Source organism: Lissotriton vulgaris, chromosome 5 (genome assembly GCF_964263255.1).
Source record: "Lissotriton vulgaris chromosome 5, aLisVul1.2, whole genome shotgun sequence".
Classification (NCBI taxonomy): Eukaryota; Metazoa; Chordata; class Amphibia; order Caudata; family Salamandridae; genus Lissotriton; species Lissotriton vulgaris.
The window spans coordinates 111,716,240-111,743,834 of NC_141693.1; the positions used below are offsets into that span (position 1 = coordinate 111,716,240).

General features: G+C 47.4%; 1 protein-coding gene and 1 pseudogene across 2 annotated transcripts in view; both read right to left on the reverse strand.

Moving 5' to 3' along the window:
- The window catches only part of QSOX2 (quiescin sulfhydryl oxidase 2), a 252,134-nt gene that overhangs the window by 223,081 nt on the left and 1,458 nt on the right, over nucleotides 1-27,595 (reverse strand). Inside the window, exon 2 of one of the 2 annotated variants that reach the window (XM_086921013.1) lies at nucleotides 26,501-26,571. The exons of the other annotated variant lie outside the window; for it this stretch is intronic. Coding sequence (XP_086777139.1) covers nucleotides 26,501-26,522 — 22 coding nt within the window. The 5' untranslated portion in view covers nucleotides 26,523-26,571. The remainder of the gene's footprint in view (nucleotides 1-26,500; nucleotides 26,572-27,595) is intronic. 2 annotated transcript variants of the gene reach the window in all.
- Nucleotides 9,038-18,918, reverse strand: LOC147710323 (tubulin alpha chain-like; annotated as a pseudogene).

Consider the following 27,595-nt stretch of genomic DNA (forward strand, 5'->3'; position numbering starts at 1 on the left):
CGCCATGTGAGCGCACAGCGATAGTTTGGGCCAGAAACTCCCTACTTCACCAGGGCCAGTAAAGATGGAGGAGGGATATTTTAGTGCATGGAGTCTCTCAAAGATGATCTTGCCCCAACTGGCTTATGCATCACAAAGTTTTAAGGGCGCCAGGGTCCTCTGAGAGGCATATGAGGCAATAACATGGCTTAGGGCAATGGTAAAGACACGCTCCATGGTCAGAAAGTGCAGACCCTCCCCTTTCTCACAGTGTCCTTCCCATGCTTCCAGTTTGGGGGTTGCATAGGTGTCAACTGCCATGTCAAACAGCTGAGGGACTGATCAAAAACAACAAACTGATCACATGCACCATGGACTAGTAGACATTAAAGGGTGGGTAGATATGTGGGGGTCTGATTACATATAACTGCATAAATAACTGTTTTTACTGTGTAATGTTACCTCCATATAAGGTCTATACAGACATCCACACATTATATTAACTTAGATGTATTAAAGGTTAATAGAGTATTCTAACAGGTGGTTAGAGGCCATGGACGTCATTTGGGGGTCACAGCTGCAACCATTGGCTTGCCTCCTGCAACCCCCAGCACTGTCACTGCGACACCCTGACCACAGAGGATAGTAGCTAACTTGGAAAATAATGTATTGTTCCAAGTAGTGTGGATCAACTCTGTGCCTCACTGAGCTTGTGGAGAGAGTGAGGAAAAAAATGCAGGGGAGCGAAGGAAAGAGAGGAGGTAAAGGCTAAAGGCTTTGAGGAGAAATAGGGGTAAAATAATGAAAGGAAGAAGACACTGCAGAGAGAAACACAGGTGGATGGATGATTGAGAGAGAAAGAGAGATGAAAGAGACGGCAATAAATAATACTGCAACATAGACAAGTGAAAAACAAGCACTGGGGTTGCCAATAGGTCTCGCAGTAGGAAAGTTGGAGCTATTACAATTGCAAATAACAATGCCTTTTATTTTTGTTTTCATTTTAAAAATATAAAGGGCTTTGTCATTTACAAAACCAATAGCTCCAACTTTCCTACTGCGAGACCTATTGTGCACTGCACAGTGTGGGTGAAAGTGGCACTGCGTGGGTGTGAGTGGCGGCTTGCGTGGGTGTGAGTGGCGGCTTGCGTGGGTGTGAGTGGCGGCTTGCGTGGGTGTGAGTGGCGGCTTGCGTGGGTGTGAGTGGCGTTGCGTGGGTGAGTGGCGTTGCGTGGGTGAGTGGCGTTGCGTGGGTGAGTGGCGTTGCGTGGGTGAGTGGCGTTGCGTGGGTGAGTGGCGTTGCGTGGGTGAGTGGCGTTGCGTGGGTGAGTGGCGTTGCGTGGGTGAGTGGCGTTGCGTGGGTGAGTGGCGTTGCGTGGGTGAGTGGCGTTGCGTGGGTGAGTGGCGTTGCGTGGGTGAGTGGCGTTGCGTGTGTGAGTGGCGTTGCGTGTGTGAGTGGCGTTGCGTGTGTGAGTGGCGTTGCGTGTGTGAGTGGTGTTGCGTGTGTGAGTGGTGTTGCGTGTGTGAGTGGTGTTGCGTGTGTGAGTGGTGTTGCGTGTGTGAGTGGTGTTGCGTGTGTGAGTGGTGTTGCGTGTGTGAGTGGCGTTGCGTGGATTTGGCTTTGAATTTTTCCCCATGCTCTGAATACACCTTAAATGCTGGCTTAAAATAAAATCAGCAGCCTTCTAAATACTGAGATGTGTCCTGTTTGTAAGCACTCATAGTTTTTTTGCAGGTCTACCGAGCAAATTTAACCTTCAGGAGATTAACTGATAGCCCAGGATAACAGTGTTGTCCCCGAAGTATTAGGTCGGGCTAGAGCTTTAAGGGGGGGGGGGGGGGGGGGGGAGAGGAAAGAAAGAAAGAGAGAAAGAGAGAAAGAGAGAAAGAGAGAAGAGAGAGAAAGAGAGAAAGAGAGAAAGAGAGAAGAAGAGAGAAAGAGAGAAAGAGAGAAAGAGAGAAAGAGAGAGAGAGAGAGAGAGAGAGAGAGAGAGAGAGAGAGAGAGAGAGAGAGAGAGAGAGAGAGAGAGAGAGAGAGAGAGAGAGAGAATTTGTGTTTTTAATGTTGAGGTGCGGTTAGGTCACTCTGGTGTACTCTTTCTGCATTTGGAGTGTGGGAATGACATTTCTGTATTTCCGTTAATAGAAACACGCTCAAGTCGTAGACCTCTCGAATTTCAGTGGCTGTATGTTATTTTGTACTAGAACACACTTTGTTGCAGTCTGCTGGCTTATTACACACTTTGGCCGTTCAAAGGATTGGAAAGCACTATACTGCAGTAATGTAATACAATTGACGTAATTCATTTCACATCGCTGGCTTGTGAGCACTTTCCACCTTCACCCTCTTGCCGGTGGCCTGCTCGGGTGGCGTGCAGTACAGGAAGAAGCAGTTGGCGAAGCAGCTGCCAGCTCACGACCAGGACCCCTCGAAATGCCACGAGTTGTCCCCCGGCGAGGTGAAGTAAATGGAGCAGTTTGTGAGCAAGTACAAGCACGACGTGCTGGGAGTGGGGGATGTCAAGCTCCCAACGGAGGTGGAGGCCCAAGTAGCGGAGAAGGGGAGGGGGGAGGAGAAATGCGACACAGCGGGCAGGTGAGGGGGCCGAGAGGGGAGAGCTGGCGATGAAATCAGTGCACAAGTTAGACTAACACAGGGGTGGGGGGCAACACAGGGGCGGCAAGAGAAGCACATGATGAAAGGAAGAAGGCAGAGTGTGAGGAGTGATAGCAGCATGGTGTAGGGGAGAAAAGCTCATGACAGAACACTAAGCATGGGGAGAAGGACACAAGAGAGAACCACAGAGGGCAGCAGAGGGGACGATGGGGGGGGGGGGGGGGGGGCATGTGAGGTGAGCATAGGAGGATGAGAGATGAAAAGGACACGCGCTTCAGTGGAGTCACAGCAAAGGATCCCACACGAGCGCGTCTTGCAGGCCACAATACAAAAGTTATTCATTCAATTACCGCTGAATGGGTGACACTGTGGGGAGGTTCCCGGGAATTCTTCCAGTGTGACTCTTTCAGGGTGCAGTTAGAACGAAACATCAGGATTTCAGTGTATTTCATGCAATGCCTGCATGTTGTGACATCAGTCAGGGGGTGCGTTTCGTCTTACCTTCCTATCCACTCGGTGATCACGTCTGAAAGCCAGGAGTGAGTTAAGAATAGGAGGCCCCCATCTTTTGATGAATTATAATAAGGTGTGCTAGAGATGAAGGCGCAAGATCCGAAAGCCAAGTCTCGAGACACGTGAGTACAGTAAGGAATGTGCTTGCCTGTGAGAGAACTGGTCCGCAGAGAAGCCTCTTTATAGAGGACAAACCTGTGGCAGTCATAATGGCGAGGGAGAGCAAGCTGTAGACAGAGTCGGAGCTGCGGGCAGAGATTAGGCACTGGAGAGGGAGGGGGTGGGCTGCCTTTGATGATCATGCGAGTCACGGAAGGGGAAAGGGGGCGGGTGGGCAACTCGAGAGACCACGACCACGTGGAGGAACAGATGGCTTAACAATGTACTAAGTGAGACAACAGTATGGGGGGGGGGCACAGGGAGGATGTGTTGAGGGAAAAGTAACAAGAGTAGGGTTGCGAAGGAAAGAGCATGGAGAAGGAAAGTCAGGAGGCAAGAGAGGGAGGGAAATGAAGAAAGAGTGGGAAAAGAAAGAGATGAGGCGCGAGAAAGAGAGGGATAAACTCAAGAAAAAACGTGGGAGTGCGAGAGATAGCGAGGACAACCAGAGAGAGGTCGTGGGAGGCGATGGAGAAACAGAAAGTGAATGAGCGAGAGAAGCGCAGAATCACCGAGAAAATAGAAAGTGGTAGAGGGCAGACCGCCAGCCAGTCAGCTCGGATGCCTCTTCAGAAGGTAGCTTGGGAGTTCTGCGTGCGAATTTCAAGGGATTTCCCCTTCATAAGCAAAGAAAATGGAAGTAAACCAGACGGCAAGGCTGTGTTTGCGGGGAGAGAGAGGGGAGGTGCTGGTGTGGGAGGGGGGAGGTGCTGGTGTGGGAGGAGTGCTGCTAGGGCAAGGCTGTGTTTGCGGGGAGAGAGAGGGGAGGTGCTGGTGTGGGAGGGGGGAGGTGCTGGTGTGGGAGGAGTGCTGCTACGGCAAGGCTGTGTTTGCGGGGAGAGAGAGGGGAGGTGCTGGTGTGGGAGGGGGGAGTTGCTGGTGTGGGAGGAGTGCTGCTAGGGGAGGAGAAGCCCTGGCCGTGAATGCGCGTGCATGTTTGCTCATGTGATTCACGTGAACTGCAAGAAAACCGCGGGGCTGAAAGCCCTTGGTTTGAAGAGGATTTTGCCGACTTGAATTCTCCCCATTTCCCATTCCTGCGGAATGGTAAAGGCGAGACCTAAAGAACAGAAAAGGGAGTAAGAAAGGAGGGAGAAAGGTGAAATAGAGTGGAAAGGGAGACAGAACCGGTGAGAAAGGAGATCAGTGAGAGGGGACAACACGTATTATAAGGAGATCAGAGAGAAAGACAGTTAAGATAGATAGGAGTGAACAAGGGTCAACAACAGCTGAGAAAGACCTGACCGCTAATAGAAAAGTTAGATCACAAATCGCTGAGGGCAGGGTGACACCTTGTCAAAAGTCACATGACAGTCACATGACATCACTTCCTGTGATGTCACTGGGGTCAAAAGTAGTGGAGTAGTGTGGCTCACTGGTTAGAGGCGGCAGGCCCGAGAGCAGAAGTCGGCCCGGGACCAGGGTTCAATTCCCGACGCGGCAGGGTTGCGGACCTTGGCCAGCGGACTCGATAATTCTCGCTCTGGTGCTTACTCTAATCAGGGGTTCCACTCGGCAACTCTGGGCATTAGCTTACCTAATCTCCACAACGGCCACACCAATTCCGGGGATGCCTGGCTCCACCTTGGGGACTCCCAGCAAGGGACCATCCCACAGGAAAAACCAGGACGGGTTCCCCAGAGATATACAGTGCCGGGACGCCCCGTTGCTGGGGAAGCTGTGCGCTACAAGTATACTACATTTACATTTACAAAACAACGTATGTCACTTCCTCTACCCCATGCATTTTGGCAAATCGACGCCCATGTTAGAGACTACTTTCTGGTGGGATATCCCACAAGGTTGGTGCTGGGTATACTGTATAGACCAAGCTTGGATTGTTTTACTTTAAAGAGTAAACAATTACGTCTGAAAATAAATAATGCAAATGAGACGCACATCTTGCAAACCTTTTTATTTGAACCATGAAACCGGTCGACACAATCAGGAAACGTTAGGAAATATGAATGAATCTTCGTCGAAACACATCTAAAGCGACACGTGCATTGAGGTTACCTCACGAAGACCTCCTCCGTGCGAGGGGGTGTGGCGCAGTCTCAGAGGCCAGAGAGGCGCTGCGCCCAGGTTTACGAGGTGTAAAATAGGAACGCTTTGACTCAATACCTTGATTTCTCGGTCGCAAAAAACAAATGTGCATTTGCGTGCACGACAGAGGTGCCCTCTTGCTGGTGGCAGAATGGCACACTAGGCAATCGCCTTGGTTTGCCTTGCTGCACAGTGGGCTCTGAAAACAAAGAGTGGATACAGCTGCGTGTGACCCACGCGAGTCCGGCGGCCAAGAGAAATACTACAGCGTGGACATCAAGTTCAAACTGAGACCGGCCTCGGCGTGTGGTGGGGGGGCGACTTTGAAGGTTAGTCTCTTCTGTAGAAGGCGCTCCTCGCCGTCCCCCTGGAGGGGATGGGGAGGTCTCTGTACACTTTAGAACAGCAGCCGGGATGACTGCCCGCCCGGCAGAGCCTGCACCAGCCGCAACAGATGGACGCGCACAAAGAGGACAACAGGCCCCTCTTTCAAACAAAACAAAGTTTGGCTGAAGGGTCTGTGGCCCATTCAGCTATCACCGCCCCTCCCCCACCCACTACTACTGAACTCCGATTGTGCACCCAGCCCCCTCCCACGATGCAGCCTTTAGGAGGCGGGGTCAAAGGGCGCCAGCTGGGACGGCTGGCGGCATAGATGGAGAGCAATGCCAGTGCGACCCTTGGCGACAAGAGGAGGATGCGCCTACCTGTCGGCGCCCCATCACACCTCGTAGCGCCAGCCTGCACATTAAAGCAGTAATAAGAAACAGGGGACACCAGCTTAAAATGTGAAGAACCGCAACAAAAATGTTATATTCAGAACTGTACCGTAACCAGAAAGGTTTCTCTTTACTATATCAGGAGGCAGGGAACAGATGGGAAGACCCCCACCATCTGATGAAGATGAAAACGTCATGGCGCCGCGCACGCGGCAGTTCCCACGGCTGCATCACGCGGTGACCAGCAGTTTAGGGGCGCTGGGGTTTAGAGCGTCTCTAAATGCCACTGCGGTCACTACTGATACAAGAGTCCGGGATTAAGATGTACATGCCACCTCTGTTTTGTAAAAGGTTCTTCTTTTTAATATAGCGCCTAGACTCAGAGGGAGTTCAAGAAGACAGAACAGATGCTACTGGCACCAAACTTAATGTGCCGAATTAATCGAACCTGAGCGGCGCTCGAATCAGCGCACTCGGGACTCAACTTGGCGACCTACAACTGACATCTCTGCAGAGGGAGCCTTGGCCCACTGAGCGGTCTCTCCAGGTTATAAAAAAAACACTATCGCTGCGTTACAAAGCAAGGGATTGCAAGGTGATCACAACCACAGAGTCTTAATTGAATGATGTAAAGCGTGTCAGTAAAATGTAAGACATTCGCCTACTTCTGTCATGTTCACGGATTGTATAGCGCTCTGCTGCCATTACTGTGGCTCCGAAGCGCTCTCTTGAGAGAGTACATTCATGCCCTGGGCTTGTGGATTCCAGTGACCGACAGAATGTGTGCGGAGCTGCAGGTTGTAAGGTTTGTAGCAGAATGGGGCGCCAGCCACCCCGAGAATACAATGGAAACTACCACCCCATGTCTCGAGACTGACGCTGCTCAGACGCCAGTGTAGCGGTGCTACCCCTGGGTCACCCTCTGCTACTCCGGGCACTACCCGGACACCTCTCTGCTCCCAACGCCACGAGGGAGTGTGTTAGTACAGGGTCCATCAAACAATGCCAGGACATCCGCCATTTATATCCAGGCTCGTGTTGTTGCTGCCTACTGCACGGCGCCCCTAGCCCGCTGGCTGGATTGGCCCTGCAGCTCGTACCCTTCACCAGAGCAGCTGCCCCCCCTTCCTGTTACAGGGATACTGGCCGACGCCTAGGGTGATGCAGGATACACGAGTAAAATGGGGCGCTGATGGTCTGGACAGAGTGCATGGGCAGAAAGGCCTACTATCATGGGGTGCTGCAGGTGGAGGCCAAAGATACTGGAGATATGAAACCTACCACAGAACGCGGGGTGCTGTGGGTAAGGACTGATCCGTACCGGCTAAGTAATAAGGGGGGGGGGGCAGTACATGAACAGACGTAATGCTGCGTGGCAGCCTTGAGGTGCACGAGCAGCAATATGTAGGGTCCTTCCACATTATCCTCCAAAATTTGGCAACAAGATTTCACACTCGGTCAGCTGCTCGCAGCATCTCAGTTCACTGCCGACTTTTGCCTTCATAATAAACGTGTCTGGAATTTTCCAGACTGCGGGATGGCGGGTCGTGTTAGAACCCGAACATTGTTTACTGGCCTAGCACGAGCCTTCCCGCGGGTTTATGATCATTTTCAGACCCTAGTATTGCAGGCGAGGTTGCAATTTATCTGAAATGCGTGTCATTGCCAGGACATCACTGCTTTGTTCAACGCGCGATGACAAAGGCATTGAAATGTCTCACACAACTTTGAAAATATGGAGATGTCACACGTAAGCAAACCGAAAACTTGGCAGCCATGGAAACTCAAAACACGTCATATGGTACCTCAGTTTAAACCCTTAGGGGAGTAAACACGATTTGTAAAAATGTATCTTTATTTATTAAATAATTGTGTGCAAGGTGTGGTCAGTCAGCCCGAGATCCGAAAAACGAGCAGTTTCGAAAGGAATCAAATGGCGCAGATATTTCCGATACAATAAAAATACCTGGGGGCTTATTTACAAGCCTCTTGCGTCGCCAGTGCGTCACTTTTAATACGTGGGAAAAGTGGCGTACCGGCGGCGCAGAGGTCTTGTAAATAAGCCTCCTGAATTGTAGTTAACTTTGCCAAGGAGCAGCATTCTCCACAGGTACAAAAGGTAAACAACTGCACTTAAAACCCCTTGTGAAGCAGGAGTAGCAGGTCCTTCCAGGCACTATCAGTTGTTGATAAAAGGTGGAGCTGCTGGGAGGGAAGAAGCCGTGTGCTGCGCACACGCACGCCCAGTGTGCCTGTAACAATCTCTCAGCATGCACACTCTTATTGTCTGTAACCCTGCACGGCTATGATCTGCAACCGAGCACGCCCACTGTACCCGCGACCTCGCAGTCATCATGCCTTTAACCATAGATACACATTGATTCCGTAACTATACACGCCCACTATGCCTGAAGCAATGAACACCCATGTGTACGTAACCAAGAACACACAGTGCTTAGAATAATGCTTTGTTGGTAACCGTTTCAGCTACTGCCACAGAACACACCAATTAGTCTGGTACTATGCATGTCCTTCACGCCTCGAGCATGCATACTCATGACGTCTGTAACCAAGTACAACACAGTGCCTGCCACCAAACAGCAACAGTGCCCACTGATAGGGTCAACAAACATGCACTGTCTCTCCAACCCTGTACTACACGGTGCCTGCCACCAAGCAGCCAGAGTGCCTACCGACAGGGTCTACAAACATGCACGGTCTGTGACCCATACTGCAAACCCTTGCATCACCAACCAATCAAAACAGTTTTGTTTGTAATCAAACACACCAATGATGTACTGTTATTAACCACATATGCTCATGGTGTCTCTAATCGCACACAGTTACTGTGTCAATATCCTTGCAAATTGTGACAAAAGGCGCCTGTAACTGTTCACAGCAATGTCGTTTGTAAAATAAAATAAAACACTTTATCTTCATGATGAAAGAAAATTGCCCTTCTGCCACAAATAATAAAATCACTTCCAAATAATACTCTTCACCTTCATCTTCTCTGCCATTTTAAGTCTAATCCCACCCTTTCATAATCCCCTCCAGTGCGGCCTTGTCCTCCCGGGCCTATGAGAACTCGCCTCCCTCCATCGAATCATCGGGGTACAAGTGGACAAAGGTTCGCTTAGCGTACACCAGGTCAAACTTGTGGCCCAAACAATCCCATGCTTCAGCAATGGCTGTGATGTTGCTTAACAAGCACACGGCACGCAGCACCATGGTCACAATTCCACCGGGCACTACAGTGGGAAGCTGGTAGCCAATACCAACTTTAAAACCAGTTGGGTACCATTCCACAAACTAGATTCCACCCTTTGGCTTTAATGCAACAAAAGCAGCACTGGCATCTTTGGGTACTACATCACCATGGTACAGCAGGCATCAAGCTGCTCCTGGTGGATTTTCTCTGCAGAGATCACTGGGGAATAGGTGGCCAGGGGAATGTGGACATAGGGATAGGGCACCAAGGTGGTCTGGAACTCTGATGAAACCATCGAACCAGAGAGAGGCTGCAATAGACTAACCAATCTGACTTACTAAACAGTTGGGGTTGGTGTAGGTCGGCCGCTCAATGTCTAGGTTTCCACAGCAGATGTCATTGATGACCTCACAGTCCACCATGAAGCTGCAGTCTGAATGCTTCAGGGATGTGTTAGTGGTCAGGATGGTGCTGTAGGCGGTACACTTGTCAGCTACCTTTCGTATTCTGTCCAGCACTTGATCATTGATCCCCTTGCCTATGGTTCAATGCCCATGGGTGTAATTATTAGCAGCATCTTCCTAGCCACTTAACAGCTGCTCTGGGTGGAAGAGCTGGCGGTACGTCCTAGTCCGAATTTGATCAACGACACAGGGCGCCACAAAGCCGGCCGGGGGCATGTGCTTCCCGGCCCATCTCACTGAAGGAGGTTTTAAAGGAGTTGTCACCGCCCTCGATGGTCTTGTAGCATGGCATCTGTCCAACTGGCTGGATGCCATGCTCTTGGCAGAACAGCGACCAGCAAGTAGTGCCCATTTGGACCCTGGCCTGGCCGACAAAGATATTCCCTCACGATTGCGCCATTCCAGTCAATTCTCGTCTCACTTCAAGCAGTGTGACGTCTCTCTGTGAACAGGCAAACTCAGTGTCTGTGACAGTGCACAGTTTGTAAAACGTAGAAGCTCAAGTGTCTTTAACCAAGCATAACACTTGCGCCTTTAACGCTGCATACTATTTCTGCCTGCTTAGAGTTACACACATTGCATGTGTAGTAGATAGATGTGCATACTGGAGAAGTGAAAAATGCAGCTAAAATATTTGTCAATTAATGTTACTCTCTAATCTGCTGAACTGGGGCTATCAGAGAAAATAAAACGTGTTGATCAGGGGTGCGGCTTCAGAGGGGGAATAGGAGGCGCTACACCACCTAATAAATGTCTTTTCTGATAAAAGTTAGATATAGGTGCTTTCAGCCCGATATGGTGAGGTGTGTTCGATTTCAAAAGTGATTTTTACATACGCAAAGACAAAAGCGCACACACAAACCATTTTGAAAGTCTCTAAAATATTGGATTTTAAAAATGTGTTTTCTCTCAGCAAGTATCCCCACCAATCTGTATTTTTCTTCCTTTCCGCTGCCCCTAAAGCTCCTCTCATGCGCCCTGCTAACCTGTAATGTATTTTAACATTCTATACAGAGTGATTGTTGGAAAACCTGAAGCTCACACCCCCCAATCTTAGTGACCAAGCTACGCCCTTGGTGTTCATGTTGGATGTAAACCTCTTCTTATGCAGTGCAAGTGGGGTTGAATGTTGCTTTAGCTTTGAAACAACTAGAACGTGGAAGGTGTGTAAATACCCGTATGAGTAATAATAGAGTCCATTAATTAAAGCAAATAATTAACTTAGAAAGTTAAATGTACAATGAAGAGTGTAAAGTTTAACATTAAACTGCCACATATTTAAAATGTGCCGATTCGCAATAGGCAGTCATAGTTATTTGTATAGGCCAAAGAAAGGCTATGAAGCAAGCTATCTTTAACTAGAAGCAAACTTAATATTTCTGAAATGTGCACAACGTGATTTAGGAGTTTGACCTTAAAATTATATGGTTAGAAATGTTGTCATAAGAGCAGAATATCCGGTTTAACAAATGTATTACTTTAATAAGCAACATTTTGTTCTTGAATGCCATGAACTTCCTACTTCCACATGTTTCATATAATGTTTGAACAGAATAATTTGTGCCTTTTATACAATAATGCTTGATTGGTATCAGAAAGAATGCATTACCGAACAGTGATTAGTGAGTTATTAGTTCATTGTTCTCGCAGTGAAACAAGATGAGATGTAGAAGGCTGATAGGTTTTTAAGGCCAGGGGAACCAAGCATGAAGTTTCCAGAATATAACTACGCAAGACTGTCTGTAGTAAACCCTGTGATAAAAAAGTATAAGCCACACGTATTTCAGTGAGAACAGAGGAGCTGAATCTGCTTACTGAAGAACCCTGATACCCTACTGGTCTTGAACAAAGAAGCCTGTTACAATGTTTTCAACATGAGATCTTGTGCATTTATATCAGTACGTGTTCCTAGATCGTCTAGGGAGAGTTTGCTATGGAGGATTGTCGTTGACCCAGACCCATGACAGAGGTGGTTGCTACTGTTTCACCCTCTGTGCCTTACTTTACTATTAGTTTTGACATCATTAAGAAGAAGGATTTAGCGCAGAAAGCAGGGCTTAACCCTACAGGATGGTTGTTAGAAATAGGGGACTCTAGTTGGCAGTGGCTGGCCGCAGTCCAAGTAGGGAGTCTTCTTCCTAAGTCAGAGTAAGGGGGCTACATCCTTTGATAACCCATGCTCAACCCTGTGGTAACGTAGCACGAGCAGCTAGGCTTATTTCAGAGGCAGTGTGTAAAGCATTTATGATCATACACAGTTACACAGTGAAGGACACTACAAAGGGACACCACACAAGTAGTTATAAAAATAAGTATCTTTATATATAGCCTTAACACAAGACCAATAACGGTAAAAAGCCACAATACTGAGAAAGGGGGGTACTCTTGAAAAGCTGGAAAAAGAGTTCAAAGTGTTCAAATAGGGGTTCAGTTCAAAGCAGGGGTCTCTGCGACCCTTTTACTTACAAAGTACCTGGATTTCGTAGCAAAACCAACAAAAGGTCGCAAAGGAGCTGTGGCTATGATTTTCCTCAACCGAGGCCGGCTATGCGTTGAATCCTTGCCGCAAGGGAGGATGATGCACCGATCTGTGGATGCGTGCAGAACAAAGCGACAGACTTCTTCATGCCAGGCCAGCGATGCTGCAGATCTAGCGTGTATATGGAGAAACCACCAGCCTATACATCAACACCTCAAAATCTACAGTTTATGCAGTAGGCCATGACCTCACAGCCTGAGATGGGTGCCTGTACTACGGCATGCAACTAATGGGTTCAAATATTTGGATGGTTATCTCTCCCCAGCTGTTTTGCTAGCATGGAGTGCCAATGTTGAGCCAGTATTTGCTCACCTTAAAGTTAACATGATTTGGTCAGTGCTCCCGCTGTTCCTATTGGGATGGTCGGCAATCTTCAAATGGTCCACTTGCCCAGATTCATCCACCAACTACAGAATTTCCCTTAGGACATCCCCCGGCAATGGTTTTGAAAGTTGAATTCCATCCTCCTTGCCTTCCTATGGAACAGAGGAACCCCTCAGGATGCCCTCAACAAATGTTTCCAATCATCTACTGAGGGGGCATTGCAGCTGAAGATGTTGAATCCCATTATTTAGCCGCCCATCTCCCGATTATAAACGACTGGTGGAGTGATACGCAGTGCGATTCAGCATATACCCTAGACAAATGGGCAATGGGAAAAGCCCCACGGACGACTTAGCCATACAGCACAGGTGGACACACTAACCTACCCCTGACAACGCTAAATGTCCTTAAATCATGGAGGTCACTGCTTCAACAGATGAAATACTGGGGCAGGTTAACAGAACAGACACCATTATGGCATGGTAAACTGCTTCCGCAGATGGCCACGTTGTCGGCATTCCAGAAATTGAATCTCATTGGAATCTCCATCCTAGGAGACGTAATCCAGGGCACAGTTCCTAAATCTTTCCAGAACCTCCAGAAGGAATTCCAACTACATCGAAGACAATTTTATAGGTATCTCCAACTCCGCCATGACCGGACTACCTATATAAAACACACTATTGGAGATCTCCAAATTTAATTCCTTGGAGTGCAAACTCCCCATGGAGGGCTTAGAAGACGATAAAGTCACAAAAATGTCCCTGACGCTCATATCTAACCAACCAGACAGGTTTGCACCCTACACGCTGCCTGGAAGGCTGATGTGGGCGAGTTGGAAAACCAGGACTGGGCGAAGATTTAGGGTTCCCCAAGAGCAGCTGCCAGATCGGCCAGACTTCGTCTGATTCAATTGAAGTACATACACAGGGTTTGCCTTATACTTCATCAACTCTGGCATGTGGGAGTGATTACCTCCCCGGCCTGTCTCCGCTGTGCTGCGGAGAAGGGTACTTTCGTCCATACGGTATGAAGTTGTCCAGCACTACAGAATTTTTGGTGTGGTGATCACTTGTCTGGGTGACGTCCTCCCCAGGCAGATCCCACGAAATCTGCGGCTGCACCTTTTCCACCTTACGGAACAAGTGGGTGGGAATAGACTTAAATTGGCTCTACTTACTTTAGAACAGATCCTGGGCAAATGCAATATAGCCAACTGACTGGATGGCAGTGAACGCTCCCCCACCAGCGGTATGGAAAAAGGGGATGGACCACTGCATGGGGCTAGATAGCAATTAATATGGCATGGGGTGCCCTCAAAAACACCCCAAAATATGTAAGAGTGGGGAAAAGTACAGGGGAATAGAGCTGGCACTGCTATGTCAGATGAGTCAACTTATGGATGAAGAAGTCAAATCATTCCGGGGATGAGGAGGGATCATGTAGGGAAGGGCATGCTAACTCCATTTTATGCTACAGCAGGACTAGTTTTGATTGTTTATGTGTCATTGATGTGGGAGCGGGAGGGAGAGCGGACTGGACAAGAGCTATTTCCTTTGTGTTTTCGGTTTCTTTACTTTTTTTCTTATTTGATCGTTTTATATTTTCCATGTACGAATTTGTGGTTATATAGTCCAGGTTGTAGTTATCATATGCAAACTAATAAAATGTGTTCCGGAAAAAAACAGCAAAACCTCAATTTTATCGAAATTCAATTTGAGGCAGTTCTTCTTCCGTCTTCCTACTCCAACATGCATTCCTGAAACCTACTAGCCACTTCAAAAAGATATCAGGATCTGGTGTTGTCTGCATGTGATACCAGGAAGAACCCAAAGGAGCAGATTAATCTGGCTAGAGGTGTGACGCAGATATTGAAGAGTGTAGGACTTAAGGATGAATCCTGGAGAACACCACAGGGGAGTGAAAAAGGTTTGGATGTATGATCTCCAAGGGCAATGACTGTTCTCTATCTGCGAGAAAAGAACTGAAAAGAGTCAGGGCAGAGGCCTACGAGATAGCAACACCAAGTGATTTACTGTGTCGAACACAGCCGGCAAATCTAATAGGATAAGTGCTGCCTCGCTACAATTGTCCACGACTGTTCTGGCACCTCCTGTGGTAACAAGCAGGACAAATTTCGTGCTATGGTTAGACATAAACCCAAATTTAGAGAGAGCTTCAAGGTAACAGGTTTTTCTGCTAATTTGTCTTGGAAAGGGAGTCTAGAAATCGAGCGATAACTGCTGACCTCATACGGGTTAAGCATGGGTTTCTTTAGTAGAGGTAGCATGGAAGCCTTTTTCCATACTTTAGGGAAAGTGTCCTGATTTAAACATGCTGCTTAAAAGCATTGTGAGATAAATGGCTGTTTCGGGTACTGGCTAAGTATTCTAGGTGGGATGTTTGGTGTTTAAGTGAGAAAACTCATTGACTGCAGTGGTCGGGGAGTTGTTTTCTCGGTTTTCAATGGAGTAATTTGTTTGGTCAGTAGCAGGGAACTCATTATTAACCTTATTTACCTTTGATTGGAAGTAATAGGCGAGTTCCTCACAGTCGGTTTGTTTTAGGTCCAGTGAATTATTGCTGCTCAGACTTGCCAGGGAATTAACTGTCCGAAAAAGGCTAACAAGGAGTGCTCTTCTGTGGCAGGGCAGTGGGCCAATACATCGCTAATGCTTCTTATTTCTTTTCATGCTTTAAACTTTTGCTTTTTTTTGTCATTGTAGTCTATTTAAGGTAGATCTTAAGGTGATAGCACAAATAAAAGGCATTAGCATTTAATTACTAATAAGAAACAGATCAAAACTAAAAAGTTCATCTGTCTGCCACGAATGTCCACTACTGTATAATCAAAATTATGAGCAATGGCTATTTTTTTTTCATACATGTAGAACACGTGTAGGAAGTGGTGTGCATTTTCTTTATTTGTAGGCATATATTTGCAATAAAAATTGAAAAATGTATAATTGCACCAGCTTGCCGAGGCCAGACCCACTGACTTTGCCAATGCTCATTTTGTAATTGTATTGGAGCGAGCCACTGAAGGATATTTTGGTGGCTCTAGAAAACTTGGGAGGTGCTAACATCTAGGTAGCTACCCCCTCTTAGTTGCAGAAATACATAATTAGTTATTAATCCTAGATAAGAACCCTATTATGAATTGCTGATATTGACTCAGCCAATCAACGAAAAAAACGTATAATGTATGCACTAAATACTGTTTCCGGCCCGACTTCGGTAAATGTTAAGCTAGGACACTGTGCAGGAAGGGACATTTGGCTGGCTCCTAACGGGAGACATTAGGTGCATGGATCCAAAAGCCTTAACATCCAGATGGAAGAGTGCACACTCCTCCTTTATACAACTGCAAATATGGGCGTAAAGCAGTGTTTTGCAAGAGGGCAGTGCTCATATAGTGTGTGATTATTTGCAGAGTGGACTAAGTTAATGCGACCATCACTATGTGCGCGTCTCTTCAGTCACAGTTCCATTGGCCTTATAGTCAATTGGACTTCAAGGTTTTGCGGGGTAGCAGAAATAAGCAACTGAAAGATTAAAGGTCAACTTTTCCTAAAGAACTTCCAGTGCACGGGAACACAGCGCCACGTTTTAAATAAATATTGGACTGGGTGAGCTTTGTTAAAATCTAGAGAATAACAGACGATGGATTATGTGAGAAATGCGGTAAATCAATAATTATGCGAGAAAACTCTGCCACAGAATTGTCCCATTGAAGTGGCTATGGCTGCTAGGCTATTTCTGTATATCTGTTCTACTAGCTTTTCCCATTGCCCCAAAGGCAGGCTCTCCTTTACTGGACCCGTGCCGACTGTGTATACTATACAGTTGTATGCATCTTTGGGGAAAAAAAGCACCAACTGTGCCAATATACAAGATTCCAAAGAACCAACCACCATAATATGCAATTTAAACAAAAGCGTCCTAAGGGGAAAACACACAAAGTGGTGAACAAACATCATGCTGCACAGTTCTAATTTGAAAGAGTCCTTATTTACAATTGAGGCGCTTCCAGCTGATCAAATAAACTTAGCACATACACACTAAAGGCAGGGGCAGCTCCCTGCTTCGTGCCAAAACATTTTTCAGCACACAGATATTTGCATGTGCCGTTTGCTGCAAAGGTTCATATTTTAGCGCACTGTTTTCATGATTTTAGTTAGTGGATGGCACGTTCTTAAGGCCAGTGGATTCAGTGTGTGCATTATTTAACTATTAAATATAAGCCGCCACTCACTATGGGTAATTTCCATACAAATTAGATGGTATTTGTGACTTGTAAGTTTATATCACAGCAGTGGCCAACTTAGAATATAAAACATGAGCCACATTATTTATTTGATAAATAACTATTGGCACAAAACTGTCCCCCCGCCCCCACATTAAACAAAAAACATATTAAACTCCCCTCCCTGCCTTGCGGACTTAGAACTGCCCGCCACCCCAACTTAGCAGAGTGCTTAATATCCCCACCCTGAGACTTCCTTACTTATATGAACAGGGGTGGGAAAGTCCAAGGAAGACCAATCATCCCCTTCCAGTCCCTGAGTCCCGATCCATCATTAGTTCCATTTTTGCTAGCCAGGGGAGGGGAGCCCTAATCGACAACCAGATGCATTTCAGTATATAAGAAACAAAAGAAAGGGGGAGATACTTCCCTTGCACATGAAGGAATCATTCCCCGGAGTCCTTATTCATGTTTGCCTCCTCCCCCTCCTCCTGTCCAGTTTCTTCAGATTCGCCAGTCTTTCCCTGCTGTCTTCCCTTCTGCCCTGTCGACTTGACCCCTCCGCCGGACGCCGCCTCTCAAGCCAGTCGTGTGCCTCTTCTGGCGTATCAAAAAACCTAGTTTTCTCGTCAACCAAAACTCTGAGCCGTGCTGGAAATAGCATAGAGTATGGCAGTTCGCGGGATCCTAGCGTCTTTTTCACCTCAAGGAAGCTCCTGCGTCGCGCCGCCACTGCCGTCGTGTAATCTGGGAAAAAGGAGACCTCTGAATTTTCGATGCGTATAGGCAGCGCCATCCCCGCCGTCTGGAGAATGGCGTCCCGGTCCCTAAAATTAAATATGCGCCCCAGTACCGGCCGCGGGGGAAGGGGTGGGCCCGGGCGTCCTCCTGGTACCCTGTGGGCCTGCTCACATTTTTTATGAGATCCTCTACATAGAGGTCCATGGCAGGTCCCCCCTCCGACTCTGGAAGCCCAATTATGCGCACGTTATTGCGGCGGAAGCGCCCTTCCTGTTCGTCCAGCTTGTCCGCCATACGCCTATTGTCCTCCTCTAGTTGTGTTACTCTCTTAATCAGGAGTGCGGTGTCCGTAGTGAGAGATGTCATCACTTGCTCCACCGCAGTGACTCTAGAAGACATTTTTTGCAGATCCGCTAGTAGGAGTGTGACGTCTGTTGAAATGGTTTCCACCGTGGTCTGTACCTTCCAGTGTTATTTTGGGGTTTCCGCCCACTCCGCGCCTTTAGTGCCAGCCCCTTTCGGATCCGGAATGAGGGGGGGGGAGCATATGCAAACTAGTCCAGCTTGCCTTGCTGGGTCGCGCGGTTGCCTCTGCTACTCATCGTGAAAGGAACAGCTTCCACGGTTCCTTACAACACTGTCGTCGTAAATGCCGTCGGCGTTTCAAGCACCCTGTATTGTTGGAGGGTATTCTGTTCTTTCCTACCTACAGGGGTATATTTCATTGCCGTTCACACCAGACCCTCAGGAGTGGTCACCGCCTCACATTGTCCCCAGAGTCCTCAACGGGTGTCTCACGGATGTGTCTGTGCGATCCCCCATGACGGGGGGGTCCGCACCCACTGCCAGTCCGGTCTTGCACCGCTGATGCGCTATTCAAAGGACCCCAATCTCAGTCCTCGAGTCTTCCTGCTTGGGGCCGCCCGAGAGGGCCAGTCTGCCCAGGGCCTCAAAGATCTTCACAGTAAACAAGTTGGGGGTGGGGGGGGGGAATTGGTCGAGCTCTGTGCCCACCGAAGCTCTGATTGACTGTGTTCAGGCCCTAGAAGTGGTCGTTGTGCTGCTGGGCATATACCCAGGATATTCTGTGTTTATGGTGTGGCAACCCCCAATGGCGCCGTCTCCGCACCTTGCATAGTGTTGTGTTCCGCCGGCAGCCGCGCAGGTATCACGCGCCCCCCACAGTGGTGTTTCGTGCGGCCGCTCACTCCATGCCTCCAGGAGCCGGTCCTGCAACGCCTGGATCCCAACTGGCGTCTCACGCAGCTATCTTGTCTGATCCCTTGTCGCAGGGGGCCTTCATTCACTGCCGGTCCGCTCTGTGCTCACCTCGTTGCATTCCCCTGGTTTCCCTGCTCATGGCTGCCTGCGACAAGTGCAATTTATTGGGGCTCCTTGAAGGCAGCAGCCAGTATTGGGAAGGTGAAGTGTCCGGCCCAATCACTCACCGGAGCTCGACGCCTCACGCTCGTGCTGCACTCGCCACCATCAACAAGGGGGGGAAGCTTTCACCTCTCACCATCTGCAGGCAGTCCCAGTCCGCGCTGGTAGTCCGGGCTTTTCACTTTCAGCGCTCAGAACCGCATCCCCCCCTCGCCGAGCCAGCCGCGCCGTCCATGCGCCGGGGTGCCTTCAAAAATTAGTCCGGTGCCTGAAACGTGGTCAAAGGCCGCAGTCTTCAATCCGCTGTTACTCCGCGATCTGGAAACGGAGGGGTTTCAGACGGGGAGTATCTGGGTCCGCTTCACCTCCGCCTCCGGAATAACAACTTTGGGACAGTGTTTAGGACGGATAAATGTCCGGATTCATTAGGGGAGTCAGTCTTACCCTTGGAGCTCCACTAAGTTGCGGCCATCTTGGTTGGCTGCAAGCCACGCCCCCCATTCAGCCTTTTTAGATAAATTAGCGTTTAAATAGGGGTTTGGGGTGTGCACCGAAGAAAAACGGAGGAAAAGCACATGTAGGAGTGCTACAAAAGGCATGCAGTCGACTACAGTGCTTAGACAGAGAAACAAGCATTGGAAATGCAATAGGTTTCGCATTAGAAAAGTTGGAGCTATTGGTCTTGTAAATGACAAATATTTTATTTATTTGTTGGTTTTTAAAATAGCTAAATTGATAGCTTTGTCATTTACAATGCCAATAGTTATAACTTTCGCGAATGTGACACCTATAGCATTTGGAATGCAACATGTTTTGCATTTACGTGACTTAGATGGCAGCTCTGGTCGTTAGGCCACACCTCTAGAGAGCAGGAGAGTGCAGCAGGGGAGAGAAGCACAGCAATGCAATAGGTCTCGCATTAGGAAAGTTTGAGCTATTGGTATTGTAAAGGACACATTTTTCATTTATGTGCTTGTTTTTAAAATAGCAAAATTAATAGCTTTGTTATTTACAATGCCAATAGTTTTATCTTTCGCAAATGTGACACCTATTGTAACACAATATGTGTTGTAGCACAGTGGTGTGAGGGTGAGGGGGTGTGAGGGTGAGTGGGGGTGTGAGGGTGAGTGGCGGGGTGAGTGGGGGTGTGAGGGTGAGTGGGGGTGTGAGGGTGAGTGAGGGGGTGGGGGGGTGAGTGAGGGGGTGGGGGGTGAGTGAGGGGGTGGGGGGGTGAGTGAGGGGGTGGGGGGTGAGGCTGAGTGAGGGTGAGACCTCAGCAGCATGAAATGCCAGCAGTGCACATGTTTTGTATTTGATCTCGATTGTAAAAAAAAAAGTATCATCCACTACAGGACGTATTAATTAACTGGGAGGATGGTCGCAAAAGTAGCTCTTGGAATAGTGGGACTTTTTTCAAATAATTTTAGGAAATGGCTGCTAGGAATGGTCTGACAAATGTGCGTTCGTTTTAAAGGACTTAGTGCTGGTTATTCAAATAGATAGTGAGGAGAGGGGAGAGTGAGGAGAGGGGAGAGTGAAGACAGGGGAGAGTGAGGAGAGGGTAGAGGGAGGGGAGAGAGAGGGGAGAGTGATGAGAGAGAGGGAGAGGATACAGAGAGGAGAGAGGAGAAAGGGGAGAGTGAGTACAGAGAGGTGAGAGTGAGGGGAGTGGGAGAAGATGGGAATGAGGATAGAGGGTAGAGGTGAGGAATGAGGGAAGGGTGTGAGGGTGTAGAGGGAGGGGAGAGAGAGAGAGAGAGAGAGAGAGAGAGAGAGAGAGAGAGAGAGAGAGAGGAGATAAAGGGGAGAGAGTGAGGGGAGTGAGAAGAGAGGGAGGAGGGGATGTTGAGGAGAGAGGAAAGATGGGAGGGGGGGAAGAGTTTTTTTCCACTTTTCAAAAAGCCTTTAAAAAATAGTTTACAGGAATCTACAAAGATATGCGTGTCAGTGAAATCATTTAATAAAATACACTGTGAGATTATTTTAAAATTCAGGTCATATATGTATAAACAGCCACGTATATGCAGTGTACAAAAAGTAATAAAACAAACGTTGCAAAAAAACGTAAAAAAGCAATTATAGCGCAGGCTCAAAGAAGACAATTGTCCGATGCATGGAGGAGACTAAAATCTGTTTGGAAATGCCTAAGAATATATACTGTTTGACGAGTGGATCCGTAGAGAATCAAAGAAGGAAGAGAAGGACCATAGGTTTCATATTCTTATAAATAAGACCCAAGTATTTACATTGGGAATGGGAATTAAATGATAGAAGTATCAACTGCCAAATACCTGAACCTAACTCGCTCGCTCTGATACTGTTTTTTTCTGGATTTTGGAAATGCAACAATTAACCTGCTGACAAAATAAAAGGTAAATGCGCTGATTTAAGTAATGCTGCATGAATGCTAGTGAGTGGGAAAGCTGCTTAAAGAGTTTAGAAGGGGGAGGAATACTCCCAGTGCCTTATCCTTATAGTTTAAACAGCTGCTGGGAGAGGAATTGGGGATGCACAGGCACGGCTTGTGGTTTCACGGCGTCTGTCGTGGGCTCTGTATGGGGTGGATCGACAAATTATTTAAAACTGTGGTGCACTTTAGCACAACGAAAAAATGGGTGGGCGGGGGTGTCGTGGATTATAGCATGTGCTATTATTCACTTATTGTCCCATGTGCTTTTCCTTAACTATACCATGTTGTACTTGCCAAATGGTATTACAATGTTATGTTAAAATGTGGACATTATACGTGTGTACGGCACTGCAGAGAGTTGCTTATGTGCTGCTCTCAGTGTTCAGCTGGGGCATTACATGCAATACAAAGCTTAACTTAGACTAGCGTGTGAGCGGAAATTATTATAATTAATGGCGATGAGCTGCTCAAGGCCTCAGCAATGGAACCCATGGTGTTGGATGAAAGGGTAAGGCACAGTGCAATTTTGAAGTGCATACTTTTATGCAGAATACAGAAGATGAGATCCATCTGAAACAGAAAATGTAAACAAGTGTTCAGTTGAAAACGAGGAACGTCCAAAACAGAAAATCGGTCAGAAAATTATAGTGCATGTTCGGATGCAGGCTTCTACTAAATAAACAATATTGGACGAATGTACATTGAATGGCAGTGAAATCCATGTGGCAGTTGATTCCATTCAGGAGAGAAGAGCCCCGGACACAGAGTGAGGGAAAGAGGAAACCCTGTGACGTAGTTACTACAAGGCAAGTAACTGGAGGTGTCTCACGCATTGTTATACAACGTGGAGGCCAGTTCGGAAGGAAAACAAGTAAAACAAGCATTTGCAATGCAATGGTCTCGGCATCATTAAAGGTAGAGCTATTGGCATTGCTCATGACATTTTTTTTCTTTAAATCAAAAATAAATGGGCATTGTCATTAACATTGCCAATACACAGCACTCTGCACTCAACAGCACACAATGCTCTGCACTCACTCTGCACACTCCACCACTCTGCACACTCCACCACTCTGCCCTCACCACCACTCTGCCCTCACCACCACTCTGCCCTCACCACCACTCTGCCCTCACCACCACTCTGCCCTCACCACCACTCTGCCCTCACCACCACTCTGCCCTCACCACCACTCACCACTCTGCACCACTCACCACTCTGCACCACTCACCACTCTGCACCACTCACCACTCTGCACCACTCACCACTCTGCACCACTCACCACTCTGCACCACTCACCACTCTGCACCACTCACCACTCTGCACCACTCACCACTCTGCACTCACCACTCTGCACTCACCACTCTGCACTCACCACTCTGCACTCACCACCAGGTAGAGATAATACTAGCACCCTAGCCCGCTCACTGCCTTTTGTATCTGAAACCTGCAGGGACTTTTGTACAGGCTGCATGCAAAGCTTGACATACATACATCTTGGAGCACCTTGGAAGTGTTGCAGCAGAAAGAGCAGTCGTTTTAATTTAAGTAGACTTAGGTCATTTAATATTTTGAAAATGGTTGTACGTCCTGAAGTAGAAGCAAAGATGCTTTTCATTTGCATCAGTTAATGTAGTATATTCTGCCTGTGCAATGTACCAGCGTGTTTGTGATTGGGTTATTTGCTGTTGTGGGTCTCCAATCACGCTCCTACATAGTTTCTGAAAAAGCTTTCTTAGTATCGCGGCCGCCCCGGAAGTCAGGCACGGTCGCCTGTGACGTGGGCGGGGCCACGTTCAGACCGGAAGAGGAGGCAGGCGGAGTCGTTGCGTCTCGCGGCCCGGGGCTCCTGTGAGCGGTGTAGAGCCCCGGGGCCGCGCCAGCAGGAGGTTGGGCGCCGCGTGCTGAGGTAAGGTAAGTTCCAAAAGGCTGGAGCGCGATTGGTGCACTTGTGTGTGTGTATGCTCATGTGCGACGGTGACGGCGGGGGAGGGGGACCTCGGTGCACTTGTGTGTGTGCGCGCGTGTGTGTATGAGTCAGGGGTGGTGTCTCTGTATGTATGTATGTGCGTGCATGGGCGCTTGTGTGTGTGTGTATGCGCATGCGTGTGTGGTGCTTGCGCTTCCCAGGAGACAGCGCCTGGCCACAGCGCGCGTTCCAGTTACAAATCGCCTGGAAGGATGCGCGTGGCCGGGACTGTCTCCTGGGAAGCATAGTCGCTGACAAAAGATCTCGGCGGAGACACGCTTCCGCGCGTTGACGCCGAGACCTAAAAAGTTCAATAAGGAGACACGGCCTGGCGGCCGTGAAACTGAAAGCACGACCGGCCGTGAAAGCCTTTGATGCTGCAGGGGGGTGGAGCGCCACCAAGCTGGGCAACAGATGGCTGGAGATTTGATGCTGTGCTTGCGCATTGACCTAAAAGCGCACGGGCACAGCATCAAATCGCCAGTCTAGGTAAGGTCTGTTTAAGCCCCTATAGTCTAGCTCCGCTCAAAGCGCATGCGCATTGAGAGGCGAGACTTAAAAAGGTACCTCCAATTAAGGGAGCAGAGGAAGGACAAGTCCTTTGACAATGATCCATGGGAGGGACAAACACAAGAAGTGAAAGTGTCTGCAGCATGCACCAATTCATGACAACCAAATGAGTGACAATGAATACTACCAAAGGTAACTAATTTGGTGGCTTCTAAGACCCCTGTCAGTAAACAAAATGTCTCACAAGCTACAGCGAAGGGGCGTTCTGAGTGGCCAAGGGAGGTATTGGTAACATGGGACTGTGTGATCTGATAGACCAACCACAACACTGAAGAAAATGTTGCTGTGGCCATTACTGGACTTTGGGGCTCTGTCTCAGTGTTCATTTAGCAGAGTCTGGTGGCTCTGTGGACTAATGTGTCCATTGCAGGGGTCTATGTTCGACGTCATGGTCACAGGTTTAAATCCGGCGGGTAGAACTACTGCCTCCGGCCTACTTAACATCCCTTTATCCAGCTCTGCGGAAAGCTGCCATAATCGGAGTCTTGTTTTATCAAAATTCTGCCATAAACAGGAGGGTTATTATCAGGCACCCGATATATTGCTAACACTTTCAAAATGTGTATCCTCACTGCATGAGGCAAGGCGGCAAGTTATGTTTTCTTTTTTTACAAGACAAGTACATTTCTGAAGCATCCTACTATTTGGACAAGTAGAGAGATTTTATAAAAGTCCAACCCTCTGTGAAGTATAAATATGCTTAAAAAACCTTTCCCTATTGTGGTGAATTGCAAAAACATATCACACGACTGGAATACGCAAGCAGTGCGTATTCATCTTCGTGTTCTCCAGTTGCCGAAAGCAAGAAGCAATGTGTCTATACAAGCAGAGCCACTATATTTAATTGCAGCAACACGCCCAACCTAGACACCACAGCTGAAATCAAATACACTCTGCGTCAGGATTTTACAGTGATTAACATAAAAGATAGAACTTTTTTTCTTCTAAACGATGAAAAAGAGGAGTCGGGCATTAACGAGTTGGCAAGCAGCACATTAACTGGGATTCAAACGATTAGTTTAGCAAATCAGACACATGGCTGCCGCTTTATGAGTGTTTTTCCAAACACCATTTTTCACATCCTCTTATGGCATTCGAGGTCAGAGGAACCCGTGACAGGCTGTCTGACTGAAGCACAGAATATAGACCGCGTCTCCAAGTCAACATTCACTGTTTCAAGGCCGCATGCAGTTACCAGCAGCTGCCTTTCATCCCCCACCCCTGCCATTGTACAGCAAGTCACGAGGGCAGCTCTTTGTCACACTTCAATGACGTGTCCCAACTTTATCTGAGAGGCGTGAGGGACAGCAGCACGTACTAACTTAACCATCTGGTAGTCTCTCAGGCAGAAGTTGCATCAGGCATTCACTCACTAGTTTATACAGTGTTATGTCGTCTCTTGAAACATTACAAAATCCACTGCACAACTTTCCAGGTTCATCAGTTTACATAGGAAACACCACCACCTTACATATATAATCCAAACTTAATCCCACAATTCAAACGACTGCAGAGTTTATAAATAATTCTGTAATTATATTACATAAATAATTATCAAATTTTTCATCACACCCCCAGACATAATCGACTAAATATACAATTAAATATTCAAATAAGAAAAATTATGATTGTACAAAGACGTTCATTTGTTAAGATTATTAATCGATTTACTAAATCAATCTAATAAACAACAAATATTAACAAAAGCTGAAGACAAAGTAATGCAAAGAGGTAGGAGAATAGGCACACTGAAAGATTATAGCAGTATTCACCCGCTAGGAGTATCCATGTAGTTGTGTAACAGCTTCCCTCCTGTTTTCAACTTAATACCTGCTAGAACCAATACATTAATCTAGATAGCAATTGTACTTGAAGGACACTGAACAACAGCTATCTTGAGTACACATTCTTTCTATACACTGGTCCATAGTCCAACATGGTGGACATTGTTTTAATGCTGACTTGAGGGATATTTATAGAGCAGAAATGTATTTAGAACTAACTCCCCAATGGAACGTCCCTGCTATACAGATAACAGAGCGGATAACAAGGAAATTCGGGTGCAAAAAAAGAGGCTGCCCAGAATACACAGCCTCATTTTGAGTGACATGGTAAATCAGAAATGACAGTCTTTCTGGGCAAATTTCTGAAGCTATTTTCTGGATGAATTTTATGCGGGAAAATGTGACAGAAAGAGTAAAACATTTGATTTTACCTATCAATTAGACCGAAACTGCATTCTTCTCCCCCATTCCAATGTGTGGTAGCAGGAATCATCCCAATGAGAGCAGCCAGGAGTAATTCTGAAATGTGCTAATACTGTATTCCTCTTGTTGTGTTCCACTTCAACATATGTAGCAGGTATGAAGGGTGTGTCTCTAACCATGCAAAACCCTTTGATAGTGCTCAATGCTACATGCTTTCAGGTTTTACCACACCTCAAAGTTACTATGGTATAAATAGTGTTCACTCCAATAATCTAGACATCATTAATTGTTTCATTTAAGCATACTCTGTTAGCAACCTTCTTTTAACTCCACTCTACCCAGCACCCCAATCGTTTCTGAGATTAAACAAGCTTTGGAAAATCCAAATTATCTCGCCTTAGTTACCTATTGGCTTTGCCAAAGGCATTTAGCCATGCAGCACAGCATCCCCAAGGTTGTGAAGTATGGCCAAAGTTCTGGAAAAAAACAAAAAAGCCTTTGATGCAGACACCCACCTCATTTGTAGCCATATACCTACGCAATGGCGAAAATAACACTGTAGGAGGGACAGCAAAACCAACATGGGGGCTTTGGGAAAGCAACACTGAGGGTGTGGGGGAGAGCAACATGGAAACATGGAGGGTATGGGGAAGCACTGGGGTGAAACACTGGTGAGTTCAACAAGGGTGAGAACCCCAGGTGTGCAGGGAGAGAGAATGAGACAGCTTGAAAACGCATGCACTCTGATGTAGTGCTTAACACAAAAGAAGAAAGTAGTGCTGAGGAGCAAGCATTGAAAGCAGAGATGCAAGACGATCTAAGACATTGCTCCACAGGAGGTAAAAAACACCCATGGTCGACAAGCTGGAACGCAAAGAAGAAGCTGAGAAACTAGAGTGACATGAAAGCAAACAATGGGCAAGCTCCTGCGCTATCTGGTAGGCTTCACCCATAAAAAGACAACAGGTTCAGTCTCATGATTCAACCTGAAAGTACTGCAAGGGCCATCATTAGGGGTACCTTAGAATACAGTATGTTGTGTATTATTACTTTCCAAAACCCCATTACACCATTTGCAGGTGATTCGGAAGTCAGCAGCTAGGATTGTGACAAAACTCCCTCCTAGCGCACACAGGGCCACAAGGGGTGGCAGTCAATGCCCAGCATGGCAGCTGCTGTCATCGTCACTTTTTAGAACCTGCCAAGTCTACAAAACACCACAACTAAGGTGAGATCTTCTCAGTATCAATCAAGACGGAAATCACTATAAACTAGCTCCATGGCAGTAGTAACTGGATATAAATCTTAGCATTGGCATCAAGAGTAAGAGTGTTTCTACTTTACGATGGCCAAGAAAGACAGACAAAACAATTTCTATCATGAACTCTGGTTGGTGAGTAGCATAGTCTCACCCTGCTCTTCACACGAGCAGGATGAGACTATGCTACTCACCATTAGGAACCACACTATATAACATCCATGTGTAGGATGCCACCATTT